Consider the following 23,665-nt stretch of genomic DNA (forward strand, 5'->3'; position numbering starts at 1 on the left):
CAAGCTTGGCACACCTGTTTTTGGGGAGTTTCTCCCATTCTTATCTTTATTTAACCTTTATTTAACTAGGTAAGTCAGTTAAGAACAAATTCTTATTCTCTGCAAATCCTCTCAAGCTCTGTCAGGTTGGATGGTGAGCTTCGTTGCACATCTATTTTCAGGTCTCCCCAGAGATGTTCGATCGGGTTGAAGTCCGGGCTCTGGCTGGGCCACTCAAGGACATTTAGAGACTTATCCCGAAGCCACTCCTGCATTGTCTTGGTTGTGTGCTTAGGTTCGTTGTCCTGTTGGAAGGTGAACCTTCGCCCCAGTGTGAGGTCCTGAGCACTGTGGAGCAGGTTTTCATCAAGGATCTCTCTGTACTTTGCTTCATTCATCTTTCCCTCGATCCTGACTAGTCTCCCAGTTCCTGCCGCTGAAAAACATCCCTACAGCATGATGCTGCACCACCATGCTTCACCGTAGGGATGGTGCCTGGTTTCCTCTAGACATGACACTTTGCATTCAGGACAAGGAGTTCAATCTTGGTTTCATCAGACCAGAGAAACTTGTTTCTCATGGTCTGAGAGTCATTTAGGTGCCAAGCGTGCTGTCGTGCCTTTTACTGAGGAGTGGCTTCCGCCTGGCCACTCTACCATAAAGGCCTGATTGGTGGAGTGCTGCAGAGACGGTTGTCCTTCTAGAAGGTTCTACCATCTCCACAGAGGAACTCTAGAGCTCTGTCAGAGTGACCATCGGGTTCTTGGCCACCTCCCTAACCAAGGCCCTTATTCCCCAATTGCCCAGTTTGACCGTACGGCCAGCTCTAGGAAGAGTCTTGGTGGTTCCAAACTTCTTCCATTTAAGAATGATGGAGGCCACTGTGTCCTTGGGGACCTTCAATACTGCAGACATTTTTTGGTACCCTTCCCCAGATCTGTGTCTCAACACAATCCTGCCTCGGAGCTTTAAGGACCAATTCCTTCGACCTCATGGCTTGGTTTTTGCTCTGACATGCACTGTCAGCTGTGGGACGTTATATAGACAGGTGTGTGCCTTTACTAATCATGTCCAATCAATTGAATTTAGCACAGGTGGACTCCAATCAAGTTGTAGAAACATCTCAAGGATGATCAATGGAAACAGGATGCACCTGAGCTCAATTTCGAGTCTCATAGCAAAAGGTCTGAATACTAATGTAAATAAGGTTCTGTTTTTTTATTTGTAATACATGTGCTAAAATTTCTAAAAGCCTGTTTTCACTTTGTCATTATGGGGATGTAGATTGAGGATTTTTTTTATTCAATCCATTTTAGAATAAGGCTGTAATGAAATGTGGAAAAGGTCAAGGGGTCTGAATATTTTACGAATGCGCTTTGTGTGTGTTTCTAAATTCAGCAAAAAAAGAAAAGCCCCTTTTTCAGGACCCTGTCTTTCAAATATAATTCTTAAAAATCCAAATAACTTCACAGATCTTCATTGTAAAGGGTTTAAACACTGTTTCCCATGCTTGTTCAATGAACCATTAACAATTAATGCACATGCACCTGTGGAACAGTCGTCAAGACACTAACAGCGTACAGACGGTAGGCAATTACGGTCACAGTTATGAAAACTTAGGACACGAAAGAGGCCTTTCTACTGACTCTGAAAAACACCAAAAGAAAGATGCCCAGGGTCCCTGCTCATCTGCGTGAATGTGCCTTAGGCATGCTGCAAGGAGGCATGAGGACAGCAGATGTGGCCAGGGCAATAAATTGCCATGTCCGTACTGTGCGACGCCGAAGATGGCGCTACAGCATGGACAGATGGTCATCTTCGCAGTGGCAGACCACGTGTAACAACACCTGCACAGGATTGGTACATCCAAACATCACACCTGCGGGACTGGTACAGGATGGCAACAACAATTACCCGAGTTACACCAGGAACGTACAATCCCTCCATCAATGCTCAAACTGTCCACAATAGGCTGAGAGAGGCTGGACTGAGGGCTTGTATGCCTGTTGTAAGGCAGGTCCTCACCAGACATCACCGGCAACAACGTCGCCTATGGGCACAAACCCATCGCTGGACCAGACAGGATTAGCAAAAAGTGCTCTTCACTGACGAGTCGCGGTTTTGTCTCACCAGGGGTGATGGTCTGATTTGCGTTTATCGCCAAAAGAATGAACATTACACAGGCGATTTCAATGCTGTGCATTACAGGGAAGACATTCTCCTCCCTCGTGCTAACTTTCCTGCAGGCTCATCCTGACATGACTCTCCAGCATGACAATGCCACCAGCCATACTGCTCGTTCTGTGCGTGATTTCCTGCAAGACAGGAATGTCCGTGTTCTGCCATGGCCAGCGATGAGCCCGGATCTCAATCACATAGAGCACGTCTGGGACCTGTTGGATCGCAGGGTGAGGGCTAGCGTTAGGGCCATTCCCCCCAGAAATGACCGGGAACTTGCAGGTGCCTTGGTGGAAGAGTGGGGTAACATCTTACAGCAAGAACTTGCAAATCTGTTGCAGTCCATGAGGAGGAGATGCACTGCAGTACTTAATGCAGCTGGTGGCCACACCAGATACTGACTGTAACTTTTGATTTTGACCCTCCCTTTGTACAGGGACACATCATTCCATTTGTTAGTCACATGTCTGTGAAACTTGTTCAGATTATGTCTCAGTTGTTGAATCTTGTTATGCTCATACAAATATTTACACGTTAAGTTTGCTGAAAAGTCATGCAGTTGAGAGTGAGAGGACGTTTCTTTTTTTGCTGTGTGTGTGTGTGTGTGTGTGTGTGTGTGTGTGTGTGTGTGTGTGTGTGTGTGTGTGTGTGTGTGTGTGTGTGTGTGTGTGTGTGTGTGTGTGTGTGTGTGTGTGTGTGTGTGTGTGTGTGTGTGTGTGTGTGTGTGTGTGTTGGAAGTTTACATACACACACTTAGGTTGGAGTCATTAAAACTAATTTTTCAACCACTCCACAAATTTCTTGTTAACAAACTATAGTTTTGGCAAGTCAGTTAGGACATCTACTTTATGCATGACACAATTAATTTTTCCAACAATTGTTTACAGACAGATTATTTCACTTATAATTCACTGTATCACAATTCCAGTGGGTCAGACGTTTACATACAGTAGTTGACTGTGCCTTTAAACAGCTTGGAAAATTCCAGAAAAATATGTCATGGCTTTAGAAGCTTCTGAAAAATAATATCAATTAGCCTGATTTAATTGGAGGTGTACCCGTGAATGTATTTCAATGCCTCTTTTCTTGACATCATGGGAAAATTAGCCAAGACCTCAGGGAAAAAAATTGTAGACCTCCACAAGTCTGGGTCATCCTTAGGAGCAATTTCCAAACGCCTGAAGGTACCACGTTTATCTGTACAAACAATAGTATGCAAGTATAAACACCATGGGACCACGCAGCCGTCATACCGCTCAGGAAGGAGACGCGTTCTGTCTCCTAGAGATTAACGTACTTTGGTGCAAAAAGTGCAAATCAATCCCAGACCAACAGCAAAGGACCTTGTGAAGATGCTGGAGGAAACAGGTACAAAAGTATCTATATCCACTGTAAAACGAGTCCTATATTGACATAACCTGAAAGTCTGCTCAGCAAGGAAGAAGCCACTGCTCCAAAACCTACATAAAAAAAGCCAGACTACGGTTTGCAACTGGACAAATATTGTACTTTTTGGAGAAATGTCCTCTGCTTTGATGAAACAAAAATAGAACTGTTTGGCCATAATGACCATCGTTATGTTTGGAGGAAAAAGGGGGAGGCTTGCAAGCCGAAAGAACACCATCCCAACCGTGAAGCACGGAGGTGAAAGGATCATGTTGTGCTTTGCTCTTCGCAAAATAGATGGCCTCATGAGGAAGGAAAATTATGTGGATATATTGAAGCAACATCTCAAGACATCAGTCAGGAAGTTAAAGTTTGGTCACAAATGGGTATCCAGATGGACAATGACCCCAAGCATACTTCCAAAATTGTGGCAAAATGGCTTAAGGACAACAAAGTCAAGGCATTGGAGTGGCCATCACAAAGCCCTGACCTCAATCCCATAGAAGATTTGTGGGCAGAACTGAAAAAGCATGTGCGTGCAAGGAGGCCTACAAACCTGACTCAGTTACACCAGCTCTGTCAGGAGGAATGGGCCAAAATTCACCCAATTTATTGTGGGAAGCTTGTGGAAGGCTACCTGAAATGTTTGACCCAAGTTAAACAATTTAAAGGTGATGCTACCAAATACTAATTGACCCACTGGGAATGTGATAAAATAAATAAAAGCTGAAATAAATCATTCTCTCTACTATTATTCTGACATTTCTCATTCTTTAAATAAAGTGGTGATCCTAACTGACGGGGAATTTTTCTAGGATTAAATGTCAGGAATTGTGAAAAACTGAGTTGAAATGTATTTGGCTAAGGTGTATGTAAACTTCTGACTTCAACTGTAGGTAGGTAGGTAGGTATGTATAATAATAATAATAATAATAATAATAATAATAATAATAATAATAATAATAATAATGGCTGTTTTTCTACTTGGCAAGTGGGATTATTAGGTGAAAGCAGTGCAGATTTGCGAGGTGGACTGTACTCCTCTTGGATTTTCTCTCCCTTAACTTCCTTTTTGGTATTACCCACATGATATAGCTCTGCTTTGCCAAACTCACAGAAGCTGTGGGAACCGACTATCCACATGGGCACTGATACAGGTGGTGTTTCTGGTCCCTGTTACTGGTTGACTGTCCCTCCTCCAGAGCAGAGGCTGGTTGACTGTCCCTCCTCCAGAGCAGAGGCTGGTTGACTGGTCCTCCTCCAGAGTAGAGGCTGGTTGCTGGTTGACTGACCCTCCTCCAGAGCAGAGGCTGGGTGCTTATTGACTGGCCCTCTTCCAGAGTAGAGGCTGGTTGACTGACCCTCCTCCAGAGTAGAGACTGGTTGACTGGCCCTCCTCCAAACTAGAGGCTGGTTGACTGGCCCTCCTCCAGAGTAGAGGCTGGTTGACTGGCCCTCCTCCAGAGTAGAGGCTGGTTGACTGGCCCTCCTCCAGAGTAGAGGCTGGTTGACTGGTCCTCCTCCCGAGCAGACGCTGGGTGCTGGTTGACTGGTCCTCCTCCAGAGCAGACGCTGGGTGCTGGTTGACTGGTCCTCCTCCAGAGCAGACGCTGGGTGCTGGTTGACTGACCCTCCTCCAGAGCAGAGGCTGGGTGCTGGTTGACTGACCCTCCTCCAGAGCAGAGGCTGGGTGCTGGTTGACTGACCCTCCTCCAGAGCAGAGGCTGGGTGCTGGTTGACTGGCCCTCCTCCAGAGCAGAGGCTAGTTGACTGGCCCTCCTCCAGAGCAGAGGCTGGTTGACTGGCCCTCCTCCAGAGCAGAGGCTGGGTGCTGGTTGACTGGCCCTCCTCCAGAGCAGAGGCTGGGTGCTGGTTGACTGGCCCTCCTCCAGAGCAGAGGCTGGGTGCTGGTTGACTGGCCCTCCACCAGAGCAGAGGCTGGGTGCTGGTTGACTGGCCCTCCACCAGAGCAGAGGCTGGGTGCTGGTTGACTGGCCCTCCACCAGAGCAGAGGCTGGGTGCTGGTTGACTGGCCCTCCACCAGAGCAGAGCATGGGTGCTGGTTGACTGGCCCTCCTCCAGAGCAGAGCATGGGTGCTGGTTGACTGTCCCTCCTCCAGAGCAGAGGCTGGTTGACTGGCCCTCCTCCAGAGCAGAGGCTGGTTGACTGGCCCTCCTCCAGAGCAGAGGCTGGTTGACTGGCCCTCCTCCAGAGCAGAGGCTGGTTGACTGGCCCTCCTCCAGAGCAGAGGCTGGTTGACTGGCCCTCCTCCAGAGCAGAGGCTGGTTGACTGGCCCTCCTCCAGAGCAGAGGCTGGTTGACTGGCCCTCCTCCAGAGCAGAGGCTGGTTGACTGGCCCTCCTCCAGAGCAGAGGCTGGGTGCTGGGGATCACTGTGAGTCACCATGCTCCCCCAGGCCTGCTAGCACAGCATCCCATTCTCCTACCTACAGTACACACTCCACTCTGAATAATTGAACAGAGCAGAGGGGGAAGGAAGAGGCACGATGGAGAGAGGATCACCTCCATTAACAGATGCCAAGAAATCGGTGCTCTGTGTGTGCATGTGTGTGTGTGCATACAGTCTGTGTGCACTGTGTGTGTGTAAAGCAGTAAAGCTGATTGAGCGGGCATGATCAAAGAAGGGTGTTTCCTCGAAACCGCTACCTCTTCCCCATGAGAGATTTAATTTATTAATGTTGTGTACACTAACACTGCTCCCTCATTTAGACCAACAGAAAGCCCCGTCTGTCCGTCTGTCTGTCTGTCTGTCTGTCTGTCTGTCTGTCTGTCTGTCTGTCTGTCTGTCTGTCTGTCTGTCTGTCTGTCTGTCTGTCTGTCTGTCTGTCTGTCTGTCTGTCTGTCTGTCTGTCTGTGTGTCTGTGTGTCTGTGTGTCTGTGTGTCTGTGTGTCTGTGTGTCTGTGTGTCTACAGTGTACCTATGTCTGGCTACACTTAACCACCCTGCATTGTGGCTCAGGTGGGCCTCTAGAAGGAGACCCAGCAGAGGCGATGAGGCATGGAGACCTTTTTTGGGCTCATACAATGTCTTGACATTTCTTCTACATTTACTTGGTATTCTTGATTGCAGCATTTTCCAGGTATCTTTGCATATTTCACAGTATGTGATGATAAACAAGCCTGTGGATAAGATCAAGCTTGACACACAAAATGTCTTAGTGATTCTGTTTAAATCCTGGACTAGGTTTTCCAGAACTCCCAGTAGGTGGATTCACAGATGTTGTTCTTATTCCCTCCTGATTGCAGGAATCTTTCAACCAGGATTTAGTGAGATACCACTGTGGATGGTACACACTAACACACTGCCTATGCGAGCTGTCTGTCTGTATCCATGCCCGGGTCTGTCTGCAACTCCCTCTCTAATTACAGGAAATGTTAGACATTGTAATGTAGCTCAGCCCTGCACCCAAGTATAGCCCTTTCCTCATGTGTCATCATCTCTAATTGACTTTTATATCTGAGGCTGAGAGGAGATCTGGTCTGTTCCATGTATGGCTGATGATGCCATTGTTATTATTTCTGAATCTCAAGAGGCGAAGAAGCAATTCCAGCTTTACACCGTGTCCTCCTTTTTGCATAGTTTGCCCATTTGCGCAGGATTAAAGATACTGAAAATCTTGTTTCCACGTGTGTGTGTGTGTGTGTGTGTGTGTGTGTGTGTGTGTGTGTGTGTGTGTGTGTGTGTGTGTGTGTGTGTGTGTGTGTGTGTGTGTGTGTGTGTGTGTGTGTGTGTGTGTGTGTGTGTGTGTGTGTGTGTGTGTGTGTGTGTGTGTGCGAGGTGATGATTGTGGGTATGGAGGAGGAGGGGGGTGCAGCAGTAACCCATTTGCATCTCCCCTCCATCCCTCATTTCATAGGCAGATTACAATCCTTTTATCAGTATGAATCAGTATTTGTCAACATATTTACATATAAACTTAGTAAAAAAAGAAACATCCCTTTTTCAGGACCCTGTCCTTCAAAGATAATAAATAAAAATCCACTTCACAGATCTTCATTGTAAAGGGTTTAAACACGGTTTCCCATGCTTGTTCAATGAACCATAAACAATTAATAAACCTGCACCTGTGGAACGGTCATGAAGACACTTAACAGCTTACAGATGGTTCGGCAATTAAGGTCACAGTTATGGAAACTTAGGACACTAAAGAGGCCTTTCTACTGACTCTGAAAAACACCAAAAGAAAGATGCCCAGGATCCCTGCTCATCTGCGTGAATGTGCCTTAGGCATGCTGCAAGGAGGCATGAAGACAGCAGATGTGGCCAGGGCAATAAATTGCCATGTCCATACTGTGAGACGCCTAAGACAGAGCTGCAGGGAGACAGGACGGACAGCTGATCGTCCTAACAGTGGCAGACCACATGTAACAACACCTGCACAGGATCGGTACATCCAAACATTGGAGGGTGAGGAGGGTGAGGGCTAGGACCATTCCCACCCAGAAATGTCCGGGAACTTGCAGGTGCCTTGGTGGAAGAGTGGGGTAACATCTCACAGCAAGACCTGGCAAATCTGGCTCAGTCCATGAGGAGGAGATGCACTGCAGTACTTAATGCAGCTGGTGGTCACACCAGATACTGACTGTTACTTTTGATTTTGACCCCCCCATCTTTGTTCAGGGACACGTTATTCAATTTATGTTAGTCACGTGTCTGACAAAATTGTTCAGTTTGTCTCAGTTGTTGAATCTTATGTTCATACAAATATTTACACTTGTTATGTTTGCTGACAAAAGCAGTTGACAGTGAGAGGACATTTCCTTTTTTGCTGAATTTATGTAGATGCATGTGTGTGTCATTCATTGTGTGCCTCCTATGTCAGGGTAGCCTAGTGGTTAGAGCGTTAGACTAGTAACCGAAAGTTTGCAAGTTCAAATCCCCGAGCTGACAAGGTACAAATCTGTCGTTCTGCCCCTGAACAGGCAGTTAACCCACTGTTCCTAGGCCGTCATTGAAAATAATAATAATAATAATAATAATAATTTGTTCTTAACTGACTTGCCTAGTTAAAAAAAAAAAATGTCTGAATCCTCAGATATCACTATGTATGAATGAACTATGAATGGAGTTTCCTAACTGCTGTCCTCTCTCCTCTCCAGGTGCCCCTGGTTGACCAACACGATCTCCCCCGCCGTGCCTCTCTACAATGGCGTCGTCTTCCTATTTGTGCTGGCCAACTTCAGCATGGCTTCCTTTATGGACCCTGGAGTCTTCCCCAAAGGTCAGTTCCCTTTTACTACTGAAAGTGTCTGTATGAGATGAATGGGTCTCTCTCTCTCTTTATGTCTGTCTGTCACTCACTCGCTCTCTCTGTCCGGGTCTTTTCAGTACCCATTAGCCCACAATGCCTGTTTTAGCTAATAACTGGGCCCTCCCTGCACCATGCTATGCATGACTTCCAGACCTGTGACCAAGTCCTGGTCGAGGTTACGAGGCCCACTGCTGCTGCCTTAGAAAAAAGACTGGCAGTACTTGATGGTAGTCAGCTGTTAGTAACGGTAAAGAAAGGGAAACACGTGTGTGTGTGTGTGTGTGTGTGTGTGTGTGTGTGTGTGTGTGTGTGTGTGTGTGTGTGTGTGTGTGTGTGTGTGTGTGTGTGTGTGTGTGTGTGTGTGTGTGTGTGTGTGTGTGTGTGTGTGTGTGTGTGTGTCGTCCACTCTCCTGGGGGATGGCTCGGCCCCTATGTTTAGTATAATGACCGTTGAATGTGGCCCATTTACACCTTATGGTTGTAACATGCTTGTAACAAAATAAGCTCCGGACGTTAAGAACTACTTGTCCCCCCATAAACAGGTAATAATGGTTACAGCACATATGACACAGCCAGAGTCATGTATCTTCCTGAAGTGGTCTCTCCTTACTGTGGAGATGGAGTGGAGAGCTGCAGTAGTTTGATAGAGAGAGAGTGTTACAGAGGGAAACACATGGCCACTATATTGAGATGCCTGTGGCCACATGGATAATCCTACTGCTCCTGCCTCCACACACTGTATCTGTGTGGGGAGAAACAAACTGCAGTTAAATCCCTGCTTCTAAGAGCGGTATGGCCTCAGGGGTATATTTCGTAGATCCTACCCTGTCAATACAATCCTCATGAGCTGTCATCTCTGCTGTATGGCGCTAGGCTGTATCTGACAGTTTATTCCTTTCTCTTCAATTGGTGTAAATCTGTGTATGACGTACAGGACCAGTCAAAAGTATGGACACACCTACTCATTCCAGGGTTTTTCTTTATTTTTACTATTTTCTACATTGTAGAATAATAGTGAAGACATGAAAACTATGAAATAACACATATGTTGTAACCAAAAAAAGTGTTAAACAATTGTTGTTCTACAATGTAGAAAATAGTCCAAATAAAGAAAAACCCTGGAATGAGTAGGTGTGTCCATACTTTTGACTGGTACTGTATGTACAGTGAATGTGACTACCAGGTTCAAATGTAAAGGCTTCTATTGTTCTGTAATGTAAAGCCTTGACAGCCTTGAAATGTAAAGGCCTATATTGTGTATTGGATGATACAGCCTCATTAATTTGTCTGCTGACAATTGTTTTTAAAGAGCAGACTGCAGGGGAGATGTTTACATTCAGTTTCCCAGTCGGTTACCTTTTTAAATCTATTTGAAGAGTCTGAAAACTCATAACAACCGTGAGGTCTCTCAGTAGGATTGTGTGTGTGTGTGTGGTTGTTCCAAGTGTACGAATCCCATGACGATCATCCTTCAGATTGAATGGGCTTTTTGATGAACCAAAAGACATCACATTTTATTTCCTATCTTACTCGAGAGCAATACACTTCACTTAGAAATATTGTCAAGTGGCCCATTGTGCAAAGATCTACATAAACTCTGGAAATGTACTTGTTCAGAAAGACAGTGGCAGTCCAATGAGTAGGGTGTGCAGTTGATGTGATCATTTCTTTTGTCATCCATCCAAATGCAGGCCCTCTGGGCTTTAACCATTACTATGTAATGGTTAAATACATCCAACCAACCCTTAAACTCAAACTTACGTGTGTGTGTGTGTGTGTGTGTGTGTGTGTGTGTGTGTGTGTGTGTGTGTGTGTGTGTGTGTGTGTGTGTGTGTGTGTGTGTGTGTGTGTGTGTGTGTGTGTGTGTGTGTGTGTGTGTGTGTGTGTGTGTGTGTGTGTGTGTGTGTGTGTGTGTGTGTGTGTGTGTGTGTGTGTGTGTGTGTGTGTGTGTGTGTGTGTGTGTGTGTGTGTGTGCGTGCGTGCGTACGTACGTGTGTATATATACGCATGCACACAGTCAACGCTGCTGTTCTATTATATACTATTGATTCCACGGCTCACTTTATATTTGTAAATCCAGTCCATTATTACGATGCATACTACCTCTTCTATCACTTCTTCTACTTGTTATTTTTTACTTGACTCTTTTCATTGATATTATTGATTCATGTTCTGCATTGTTGAAGGATCTGGCACCTTTTATACCTGCTGTAAACTGTGTATGGGACATGCATTTAATTTAGATTTGATGCCAAAGATGTGGGCTACAAAATGCATATTGTTTATAAAATGTAAATTTGTACAGACAGCTAACCATGGAGTTAGCTTAATTTAAGTCTACCTCCTGTTGCCCCTGTCAAATGGAATCATAAATCAGATTGTGTGTTTGTGTGTGTACTTGCCTGCTAATGTGATCTCTCCCCTTGTGACAGCGGATGAGGATGAGGACAAGGACGATGATTTCCGGGCACCTCTCTACAAGAATGTAGAGATCAAAGGAATTCAGGTCCGGATGAAATGGTGTGCCACCTGTCACTTCTACAGACCGCCCCGTTGCTCTCACTGCAGTGTGTGTGACAACTGTGTGGAGGTAAGACAAACACAGACTGACACACACACAGAGACACACACACAGACAGACACAGACCGACAGACACCACACTCTAGCCCATTTGTCAGCCGTTGACATTTCAATGTGGTGTTAGCCTTGTTTCTATGTGTGACCTCTACAGTTGACTTATGGTATGTGTTCACAGATAAGACCTGTCAATATGCTGTGAACAATGTTATGTGGATTGTAATCATGTTTTACACCACATCCAAGCAACATTCAGTAAAACAGAAGATTGGTTTCATAACTTTGTTTTTCCCATTTGAAGCTCCACTCTCCAGCTGTGTTGCTCTCCCAGTAGCCTACTGATGCGGCTGTGTTGCTCTCCCAGTAGCCTACTGATGCGGCTGTGTTGCTCTCCCAGTAGCCTACTGATGCGGCTGTGTTGCTCTCCCAGTAGCCTACTGATGCGGCTGTGTTGCTCTCCCAGTAGCCTACTGATGCGGCTGTGTTGCTCTCCCAGTAGCCTACTGATGCGGCTGTGTTGCTCTCCCAGTAGCCTACTGATGCGGCTGTGTTGCTCTCCCAGTAGCCTACTGATGCGGCTGTGTTGCTCTCCCAGTAGCCTACTGATGCGGCTGTGTTGCTCTCCCAGTAGCCTACTGATGCGGCTGTGTTGCTCTCCCAGTAGCCTACTGATGCGGCTGTGTTGCTCTCCCAGTAGCCTACTGATGCGGCTGTGTTGCTCTCCCAGTAGCCTACTGATGCGGCTGTGTTGCTCTCCCAGTAGCCTACTGATGCGGCTGTGCTGCTCTCCCAGTAGCCTACTGATGCGGCTGTGCACCACTCTTTCATGTACAGTCTATCTCTCCATAAAATAGTTTAAATCTGACTTTGAACTAAAGGTTGTGAGGCAGCCTCCTATATTTCAAACTACTTACACTGGTTCTGTGTTCTTCAGTAGACGCTCAACCACAATCAAAAACAAAGTCAGCTAAAGTACAGTAGATGTTTCTAAAAACTCTAGAAATCTGACTTATGCAATCAGAGATGATGGAATTGATTGAAACATCAGTGTGTATAAATACATTGAAGAGCTTTTATCATGTAGTATGATCCTGTTCATTTCCACTCTACCCTTTGACCATCTCCTAACACCCATCCATCTCTCTCTGTCTCTTCCCAGGACTTTGACCACCACTGCCCCTGGGTTGAACAACTATCTATCCACCATCCTAAACACCTATCTCTCACTCTCTCCTCAGGACTTTGACCACCACTGCCCCTGGGTGAACAACTATCTATCCACCATCCTAAACACCTATCTCTCACTCTCTCCTCAGGACTTTGACCACCACTGCCCCTGGGTGAACAACTATATATCCACCATCCTAAACACCTATCTCTCACTCTCTCCTCAGGACTTTGACCACCACTGCCCCTGGGTGAACAACTATCTATCCACCATCCTAAACACCTATCTCTCACTCTCTCCTCAGGACTTTGACCACCACTGCCCCTGGGTGAACAACTATATATCCACCATCCTAAACACCTATCTCTCACTCTCTCCTCAGGACTTTGACCACCACTGCCCCTGGGTGAACAACTGTATCGGGCGTAGGAACTACCGTTACTTCTTCCTGTTCCTGCTGTCGCTAAGCATCCACATGGTGGGCGTGTTCTCCTTTGGCCTGCTGTTCGTGCTGCACCACATGGAGGAGCTGGGCATGTTGCACACCACCGTCACGTATCCTTCTACACTGACGCCAGCCGGGACTCATTTCACCTTCTATTGTATCAAAACTAGGGCCTTTTGTGGTCTGGTCTGAAGGCCCTGGGGAAAAGTGTGTCTGATCATTCAAATGGACCACCAGAATGGCCCCCTCATTTTCTATGGGTTGACAATCACATCCTTGCGGGTGGATTGTGATGTTTTATTGTTGTATAGAGAAAATAAAGTATGGCTCCGTGGCAGCCATACAGTCGTTGGTGACAGCGCAGGTTGGCTTGCAGCTGCTAAAATGGCTCCTAACAATGTTGCGCTCTCCTTTACTACGTATATCAAGTCTAGTGGTGATGTGTATAGCAGGGCTCTTCTTCATTCCAGTCATGGGCCTGACAGGCTTCCATATGGTCCTTGTCGCCAGAGGTCGCACCACTAACGAACAGGTGAGAAGGGGCACAGCTAAGAGTGGCTTAACCAGACACACACTCACAAACATACAGTACATTCTACCATGTATCACACAGGACACAATATCAGCATTGCAGCTTCACTTGCCAACTCAAATCTGCTAGCTAGTTCTAGCTGTGTGTGTGTTCAGGCCTTGCGGCAACCCCCATTCTAACACAGCCTTCTGTTCCTCAGGTGACGGGCAAGTTCCGTGGAGGAGTAAATCCCTTCACGCGGGGTTGCTGTGGCAACATCAAGTATGTCCTGTGTGCTCCCCTGGCGCCCAGGTAAGGAGGACATGGTTTCCTACTGTAGGTCGGGGGGTGTGGGTGGTGTGTGGGGGGAGCCGGATAGACGGGCAATAAAAAGTCAGCGGTCACAATCGACCCAGCATCGTCCGGGTTAGAGGATGGTTTGGCCGGGGGGGCTTTACTTGGCTCATCGCGCTCTAGCGACTCCTTGTCGTGGGCCGGGTGCCTGCAGTCTGACTTCGGTCGTCATATGAACGGTGTTTCCTCCGACACATTTGTGTGTCTGGTTTCTGGGTTAAGCGAGCAAGAGGACGCATGGCTCGACCTTCACCTCTCCCAAGCCTGTTGGGGAGTTGCAGCAATGAGACAAGATTGTAATCATGAAATTGGGGAGAAAAATATAAATGTTTAAAAAAAAGCTCCGCTGTAACCAAGACCAAGGGGGTTGCCATGGTGCCTGTTCTCCTGTAGTCATTCTGAGTAGACTGCTGAAATAGAACTGCAGCAATGTCCAAAGAGGTAGGTAGGTGTGTGTGTGTGTGTGTGTGTGTGTGTGTGTGTGTGTGTGTGTGTGTGTGTGTGTGTGTGTGTGTGTGTGTGTGTGTGTGTGTGTGTGTGTGTGTGTGTGTGTGTGTGTGTGTGTGTGTGTGTTTTCTCTGCCTGGAGGAAGTCACCTATACCCCCAGAGGATGTCTGGGAGAACTGAATCACACACAAGTTAAGGGGAAATCAAGCACAGCACAAACACACATTCAGCAGCCAGACCCCAGAGCCTGATTTAACGAGACCTTTTAGGAGTTGTTACACTGCTAAAATTAACAGTATACATAGCCACAGATAGACAATACCCAGGTGGAGACTGAAACGGTTTTATTATAGTCATCATCCACCATTGAATTCGCATGAGAGTTAGCCTGAGTCCCAGATCTGTTTGTGTCATTGTCACCTGACAATAACATAGGAGTTGGCAAGACAGTACAAACAGATCTGGGACTCAGGCTAACTCTCATACGATGAGTCGTCTCTCCTCTGTACAGGTACAATGGTGTGGACCCCAGGAAGAAGCCCCCTGTCTCCATCCAACCCCCCTTCATCAGACCAGACCTCTCTGACAGACAGATCAGCATCAAGGTCAGCAACAACGGGATCCACACCAGTATCCTCCAGTCTAAAGTAAGCTTCGGTACATTCAGTAGATACAACAGTCATATTTCTAGTTCCATGTCCTATTCCTGGTTTTATTCCCAGTCCTGTTGTCTATATTTCAACGAGCCATCTTTCTAGTCCTCTTCAACTGTACTATTCCCATCCTTTGGCCTATCCCTGGTTCTGTTCCTCCACCTGCTGTTCCTTTTAAGACCACTTTTAACCGCTCGTCATCTCCCCTGTCAAGTCCAAGATCAGTCTGGATGGCCTGGCCGTGGATGACAAAGGCCTAGACACCCAGCCTCCGCTACCTCCCAAAGCAGAACGCTACAACCAGCTGAAGAGCCAGCTGACATCCAGCCAAGGTAATAATGGGCAATCTATGCAAAGTCATTACATTCCTCCCCTCTCTCTCCTCTCTTCTCTCTCTCTCAATTCAATTCAAGGGGCTTTATTGGCATGGGAAACATATGTTAACATTGCCAAAGCAGGTGAGGTAGTATACAAAAGTGAAATGAATAATAAAAATGAACAGTAAACATTACACTCACAGAAGTTCCAAATTAATAAAGACATTACAAATGTCATATTATGTATATATACTGTGTTGTAACGATGTACAAATGGTTAAAGTACAAAAGGGAAAAAGATAAGCATAAATATGGGTTATATTTACAATGGTGTTTGTTCTTCTCTGGTTGACCTTCTTGTGGCAACAAGTCACAAATATTGCTGCTGTGACGGCACACTGTGGTATTTCACCCAATAGATATGGGAGTTTATCAAAATCGGGTTTGTTTTCAAATATTTTGTGGATCTGTGTAATCTGAGGGAAACATGTGTCTCTAATATGGTCATACATTGGGCAGGAAGTTAGGAAGTGCAGCTCAGTTTCCACCTCATTTTGTGGGCTGTGTGCACATAGCCTGTCTTCTCTTGAGAGCCAGGTCTGCCAGGTCGGCCTTTCTCAATAGCAAGGCTATGCTCACTGAGTCTGTACATAGTCAAAGCTTTCCTTAAGTTTGGGTCAGTCACAGTGGTCAGGTATTCTGCCACTGTGTACTCTCTGTTTAGGGCCAAATAGCATTCTAGTTTGTGAATACGTGGTCTGTCATACGATCATTTGGTAAAAGCCAATTTGACATTTGCTCAGTACATTGTTTTCACTTAGGAAATGTACAACTCTGTTGTTAATGATAATGCAGAGGATTTTCCCAAGGTTGCTGTTGATGCATATCCTACAGTAGTTATTGGGGTAAAATTTGTCTCCACTTTTGTGGATTGGGGTGATCAGTCCTTGCTTCCAAATATTGGGGAAGATGCCAGAGCTAAGGATGATGTTAAAGAGTTTTAGTATAGCCAATTGGAATTTGTTGTCTGTATATTTGATCATTTCATTGAGGATACCATCAACACCACAGGCCTTTTTTTGGGTTGGAGGGTTTTTATTTTGTCCTGTAGTTCATTCAAGGTAATTGGAGAATCCAGTGGGTTCTGGTCGTCTTTAATAGTTGATTCTAAGATTTGTATTTGATAATGTATTTGTTTTTGCTGTTTATTCTTTGTTAAAGAGCCAAAAAGATTGGAGAAGTGGTTTACCCATACATCTCCATTTTGGATAGATAATTCTTTGTGTCGTTGTTTGTTTAGTGTTTTCCAATTTTCCCAGAAGTGGTTAGTTTGTGGATTCTTTAATTACATTGAGCTGATTTCTGACGTGCTGTTCCTTCTTTTTCCGTAGTGTATTTCTGTATTGTTTTAGTGATTCACCATAGTGAAGGCGTTGACTCAGGTTTTCCGGGTCTCTATGCTTTTGGTTGGACATGTTTCTCAATTTCTTTCTTAGATTGTGTCATTGTTGTTAATTTTCTTCGATTTTCTATTTGAGATTTGATAGGGAAGCTGAGAGGTCAAATATACTGTTAAGATTTTCTACTGCCAAGTTTACTCCTTCACTATTACAGTGCGACAGAGCTGCAGGAGTTGTGACCCATATTTCTTGGTTACGTTGTCATAGTTGTGGCTAGGGGGGCATATGGGGGAAGGAATGCTGTCACCTCCAGGCAGGTGTTTGTACCCCTGTGTGCTGAGGGTGTCAGATTCTTGTCCAGGTCTGGCATTTAGGTCTCCACAGACTAGTACATGTACCTGGGCGTGGAAATTATTGATTTCCCTCTCCAGGATGGAGAAGCTGTCTTCATTAAAGTATGGGGATTCTAGTGGGGGGATATAGGTAGCACACAGGAGGACATTTTTCTCTGTTAAGATCATTTTCTTCTGAATTTCTAGCCAACTGTAAAATGTTCCTGTTTTGATTAATTTAATGGAGTGAGTTCGGTCTGCTCTACCAAATTAGCATACCCCCAGAGTCCCTTCCCTGTTTCACACCTGGTCGCTTGGTGGATGGGACTACCAGCTCTTTGTAACCTAGAGGGCAACCAGTCTCCTCTATACCAGGTTTCTTGTAGGATGACAATGTCTGTATTTCCAATTTCTTTAATGAAGTCCAGTTTCCTGCTCTTTAGGCCAAAGGCAGATGACCTCAGGCCTTGGACATTCCAGGATGAGATAGTGAAAGCTTTGTGTTTCATAAAGTGTCCAATGTTGTTGGTCATGTGGTTTGGCCTCAGACCAGTAAGTGTGAGCAGAGCCTGTTGAGCATCTGGTACATGCCATTGGCTTGGGCTAGTGTAAGAGTGGGGGTTGGGCCTGGTCATAGAGGCTGTTCAAGTCCAGGGTGGAGTGGTGGGCCAGGAAAACATTTGGTTTTGAGGCACAGTCACAGGAAATGCTTGCGTTTACCCGCTGTATGGTAGCAGGGTGTAAGTATTTTTGTGGTAGCAGGGTGGAGATAACCACTTGTGCATTGGGGAAAGTAGAAGAAGCTTTTTCAATCACTCCCTTCAGTGTTGTGGCCAACCTTTCCTGCTGGGCTCTCAGGTCGTTTGTGCCTGTGCGTATTATTATGTGGCTAGGTGAACCTAGTTGGTCCTCAGACAGAAGGTCTAGGGTGCGCTGGGTGTTTGGACACCAGAGTTTAGACACACTGTGTTTGGGAAAACATTTTTTTTAAATGGTATATATTTCCCATTTGAGTCTATAAGGAGTATAATCTGTGCCTTGTGTTTGTCCTCAGTCAGTGTGTGTGTGGGGGGGGGGGGGGGTTCCCCTGGGCGTGGGGTTCTTCATTTGTCTGTCCTGCCTGATGTCGACACTATGGCCAGGGTCTGGGGAAGACTGTTCTGCTGTGGTGTCGACTTTTGTTGGGAGCTGAGGTGGGCTGTTCTGCTGGGTTCTTTGTAGGGCTGGCCACCTCTTTAGTGGGTTGTTCTCTGTCACACGCCATCCCCCTCAACCTCTCCACCCGCAGCCTGATCCTCTCCTCTAGTGGTCTGTTCTTCTCCTGCTTTTTATATTGTTGAAGTTGTCTCGTCACAGTCCAGAGTGCAGATATGTCTCTTTCCACCTCCAGCTCTCTGGGTCTGGTTAAGAGGGTGTTGTTGTGCTGGACTGTTGTCTGGGTCTGTGCTGACTGGAGTGTAAACACCTGCTATTCTAGCTCCACCTGCCTTACCTCCAGCTGGGTAAATGTATCCTTCATTTCAATGGGGGGGTAGTTCTCTGTGCTGGGAGGTTGACTTTCCGCTTGGGGTTGCTCGTCTGTGGGGTTGTATAATGAAGAGGTCTGGTCTGACCCGCTCTGGGTGTGGGCATCTTTCTCAAGGGAGAGCTTCTCCTGATTCTTTGATTAGGTGAATGTCCAGCTGAAGCTGTTTGGGGTTACACTGTACCATTACTGTTCCAGACTTATAGAGATTAAATTAGCTGACTCAGAGTCCTCGTTGTCTAGTATCCTGTGTTTCCACCCCTCGTTTCCACCACCTCTCTTAAGAGGGGTAATGTGCTAATATAGCACTGTGCCATGCCAGGGGATGATTTGTGTGGAAGATGAGGTTGCAGATGTTCCCATTTTTATAATAGTCAGCAAAAAGTTTGTCTTGATTTTCCATAAGGAGCTTCATTTTGTGATCTTATCATTCTTTACATACACAGGGTACTGTTTTTGAATGACCTCTGAACAGCGGGAGGCAGCTTCTAAGGCCTCTGCATTTGGTTGGAGTAGACTGTGCGACTCTCCTGCCATTGTTGGGCTAAAGGGCTTTGACACCTCTCACTTGACACATCAGTGCTAATTGAAGTTGTATCAAGCTTGGCAGCCTTAATTTAGCATTCAGTCCTTATAAAGTAAAGTCATAAATTTTTCTCCTTGGCTTTTGGAAATAAAATATAGCTTCAGACTAAACATTACTCACTCAGTTCCAGGTTGGATGGTGTTTTCAGGTTTCTGTTGTTTTCCAGAGCATTTGTATAGTGTTGGAATAATAATCTTTGGTAGTTGTAAGCCTTCCAGGTGATTCTGTAATTCCGTCCGAAATCAGGTTGTGGGTTTTGGTTTGGAGTGAAGGTTATGTTATAGAGGGTAGTATCCTGTATATGTTCCTGACAACAACAAACAATCTGTCTCTGTCTCTCTGTGTGTGTGTGGAAACTTTCCACAGTGATGTTGGTCCATGGTGGCGCGATGGCATCACACACTTGCTGCAGATTGGACGGCGGCCCATTCCGTCTTATCGCAAAGATGCTCTTTTTGATTGAGGTCTTGGGACTTCGCAGGCCACTCAAGTAAACTGAACTCGCTGTCATGTTCCAGGCTATGTTTTTCCAGTGTTGTTGATCGTGTGTTCACTGGAACCCGGTGTGTTTATCTGCTGCAATAGCCCTCCGTGACAACGATCGACGAGTTGTGTGTTCCGAGATGCCGTTCTTCACACCACTGTTATACTGCGCCATTATCGGTTTGTGGCCCGCCTGTTAGCTTGCATCATTCTTGCCATTCTCCTTAGACCTCTCATCAACGAGCTGTTTTTGCCCACAGGACTACCGCTGACTGGATGTTTTTTTGTTTGTCGCACTTCCCGGTTAACAGAGTGCGGCCGTTTCTGAGATACGGGATCTGGTGCACCTGGCACCGACGATCATACCACGTTCAAAGACGCTTAGGTCACACGTTTTGCAAATTTTAACGTTCAATAGAAATGTAACTGAATGCCTCAATTCCTGTTTGCCTACTTTATATAGCAAGCCACAGCCACAGGACTCACTGTCTGTAGGAGAGATCAATTTTCGTGAACGACCCTGACCTGCAAATATAGTAGGGTAATTGAAATTGCGCTGTACAGTCAGAGACAGAGGAACGATTTTTTTGAGAAGGGGTGCAGGGTTTTTTTGTTGTTAAAGTCTAATTTAGATACGTTTCTGCTTATAATTTCCAACATTTTGGTCGGCTATTTGTTAGTCAACTTGACTTGCTTAATTAAGGAAATGAAAAGCAGTGAAAACGACCCAACATGTTTCTGATAAGAAACTATCAGTTTGGGGCCTCCCGAGTGGCGCAGCGGTCTACCGCTTGAGGCATCACTACAGACCTGAGTTCGATCCCGGGCTGTGTCACAACCGGCTGTGACCGAGAGTCCGATAGGGCGGCGCGCAATTGGCCTGGCGTCGTCTGGGTTAGGGGAGACTTTGTCTCATCACGCTCTAGCAACTCCTTGTCATGGGCCAGGCGCATGCAGGCTGACTTTGGTCATCAGTTGAACAGTGTTTCTTCTCACACATTGGTGCGACTGGCTTCCGGGTTAAGTGGGCGGGTGTTAAAAAGTGTGGTTTGGTGGGTCGTGTTTCAGAGGACGCAGGACTCGACCTTTGCCTCTCCTGGTAAAAAAATAAATATATATACTGTTTTTATGATGCTGATAAAGATAACACATTTACATACGATCCCTAACCGTGCATACATTCTCTCAAGATGCTGGAAAAATCAATCATTTTTCTCCACTCCTGTTCCTGAGTCAAAATGTACATTTGGTGTATCATTTTACTTCAAGGTATGCTTAAATCTGCAGGAGCTAATATTATATTAGGCTATGTGAGAGGATACAGTGCCTTCAGAAAGTATTCATACCCCTTAACTTATTCCATATTTTGTTGTTACAGCCTGGATAAAAAAAACATCTCATCCATCTACACACAATAATGACAGAAATCTTAACCCATTTATTGAAAATTAAATACAGAAATATCTAATTGACATAACTATTCAAACCCTTTGCAATGATGCTCAATTGAGCTCAGGTGCATCCAATTTCCTTTGATCATATTTGATGTCACTACAACTTGATTGGAGTCCACCTGTGGCCAATTCAATTGTTTAGACATGATTTAGAAAGAAACACACCTGTCTATATAAGGTCCCACAGTTGACAGTGGGACCCTATAGCATGAGCAGAAACTATAGCATGAACTTCGAGCAGAAACTATAGCATGAACTTCGAGCAGAAACTATAGCATGAACTTTGAGCAGAAACTATAGCATGAACTTTCGAGCAGAAACTATAGCATGAACTTCCAGCAGAAACTATAGCATGAAGCCCAAATAACTGTCCTTATATCTCCAAGATAGAATTGTGATGTGGCATATATCTGGGGGAGTAAACCAGTTCTAGAGTGTTCAAAGTTTTCAAGAGCACATGGGTCTCCATCATTGGGAAGAAATTACGGTCTGCCTAGAGCTGACCATCCAACCAAACTAAGCAGCCGGGCAAGAATGCCCTTGGTCAGGGAGGTGACAAAGAACCCAATGACCACTCTGACAGAAGTACAGAGTTCATTGGCTGAGATGGAGAAAACATGAGAGAGTGGCCATGAGAGGGTGGCCAGATGGAAGCCACTCCTGAGAAAAAAGGCACATGACAGCATGCCTGGAGTTTGCAAAATGGCACATGAAAGACTCTGAGAGCATAAGGCAAAAGATTCTGCGCTCTGATGAGAAAGAAATGGAACTCTTTAGGCTGAATGCAAAGCGCTGTAAAACCAGGCACAGCTCATCACTCGTCAACACCATCCCTACTGTGAAGCATGGTGGTGGCAGCATCATGCTATGGGGATGCTTTTGAGCAGCAGGGACTGGGATACTGGTAAGGATAGAGGGAACAATGAAAGAAGCCAAATATAGGCAAATCCTTGATGAGAACCTGCTTCAGAGTGCAAACGATGTTAGACTGGGACGAAGATTTACAATCCAACAGGACAATGACCCCCAAGCATACACCCAAAGCAACGCTGGAATGGTTTCAGAACAACATGAAAGTCCTTGGGTGGCCCAGCCAAAGCCTAGATTTGAATCCCATTGAAAATCTGTAGAAAGATTAAGATTACTGTTCACCACTGGTCATCATCTAACTTAACAGAGCTTGAGAAATATGTGAGGAAGAATGGGAGAAAATCAGCAAATACAGATGTGTAAAGCTGGTCAGATGAGACTAAAATGTAGCTTTTTGGCCATCAAGGAAAACACTATGTCTGGTGCAAACCCAACACCTCGAACAACGTCCCCACAGTGAAGCATGGTGGTGGCAGCATCATGCTGTGGGGATGTTTTTAATCGGCAGGGGCTGGGAAACTGGTCAGAATTGAAGGAATGATGGATGACGCTAAATACAGGGACATTCTTGAGGGAAACCCGTTTCAGTCTTTCTGAGACTGGGACGGAGGTTCCCCTTCCCAGCAGGACAATGACCCTAAGCACACTGCTGAAGCAACACTCGATGGGTTTAAGGGGAAACATTTAAATATCTTGGAATGGCCTAGTCAAAGCCCAGACCTCAAGTCAATTGAGAATCTGTGGTATGACTTAAAGATTGCTGTACACCAGCTGAACCCATCCAAATTGAAGGAGCTTGAGCAGTTTTGCCTTGAAGAATGGGCAAAAATCCCAGTGGCTTGATGTGCCAAGCTTATAGAGACATTACCCAAGATACTTACAGCTGTAATTTCTGCAAAAGGTGGCTCTACAAAGTATTGACTTTGGGGGGGTGAATAGTTATGCACACTCAGGCTTTCTGTTTTTTTTGTCTTATTTCTTGTTTGTTTCACAAAAAATATATATTTTGCATCTTCAAACTGGTAGGCATGTTGTGTAAATCAAATGATACAAACCCCCAAAAATCCATTTGAATTCCAGGATGGAGGACAACAAAATAGGAAAATGCCAAGGGGGGTGAATAATTTCACAAGCTACTGTAACATCACACTTCCCACTGCTATCAACCTCTTTAACCACTTCACAAAATCTTTCCCAGACGTTACTATTCTGGCCCTCCCTTTTCTTTATTTTCAACTCTCTATTTCGCAGATTGTCTCTTATTGAATTCCTTTTTGCCTCAGTGGATCAACGTTTTCTGCCCAAGTTCCCGATAGCATTTGGTGCAGTTACAGTAAGGCCCTAAAGCTTTGGCTTACACTCTATTTAAGCAATAAGGCCAGAGGAGGTGTGGTATATGGTCAATATACCACGGATAAGTGCTGTTCTTATGCACGACGCAAAGCGAGGTGGCCATATATCACAAACACCAGAGGTGCCTTATTGCTATTATAAACTGGTACCAACGTAATTAGAGCAGTACAAATAAATGTTTTGTCATACCCGTGGTATGTGGTCTGATATACCATGTCTGTCAGCCAATCAGCTTTCAGGGCTTAAACCACCCAGTTTATAATGGCAGATAAAATATTATGAAAGAGAAACCTCAGTGTAAGCTGTAGATATGAATTGCACAAGAATTATACATGTATAACCCGCTCTTCATCCACACAATATTTCATGACC

General features: G+C 45.5%; 1 protein-coding gene across 2 annotated transcripts in view; it reads left to right on the forward strand.

The window, feature by feature from the left end:
* LOC124036466 (palmitoyltransferase ZDHHC8B-like) overlaps positions 1–23,665 on the forward strand; it is a 107,666-nt gene that overhangs the window by 76,543 nt on the left and 7,458 nt on the right. For both annotated transcript variants that reach the window (XM_046351082.1, XM_046351081.1), the window contains exons 2-8: positions 8,665–8,786; positions 11,249–11,406; positions 12,945–13,117; positions 13,437–13,539; positions 13,739–13,830; positions 14,832–14,967; positions 15,188–15,305. In XM_046351082.1, coding sequence (XP_046207038.1) covers positions 8,665–8,786; positions 11,249–11,406; positions 12,945–13,117; positions 13,437–13,539; positions 13,739–13,830; positions 14,832–14,967; positions 15,188–15,305 — 902 coding nt within the window. The remainder of the gene's footprint in view (positions 1–8,664; positions 8,787–11,248; positions 11,407–12,944; positions 13,118–13,436; positions 13,540–13,738; positions 13,831–14,831; positions 14,968–15,187; positions 15,306–23,665) is intronic.

This window comes from Oncorhynchus gorbuscha, linkage group LG05 (genome assembly GCF_021184085.1).
Source record: "Oncorhynchus gorbuscha isolate QuinsamMale2020 ecotype Even-year linkage group LG05, OgorEven_v1.0, whole genome shotgun sequence".
Taxonomy (NCBI): domain Eukaryota; kingdom Metazoa; phylum Chordata; class Actinopteri; order Salmoniformes; family Salmonidae; genus Oncorhynchus; species Oncorhynchus gorbuscha.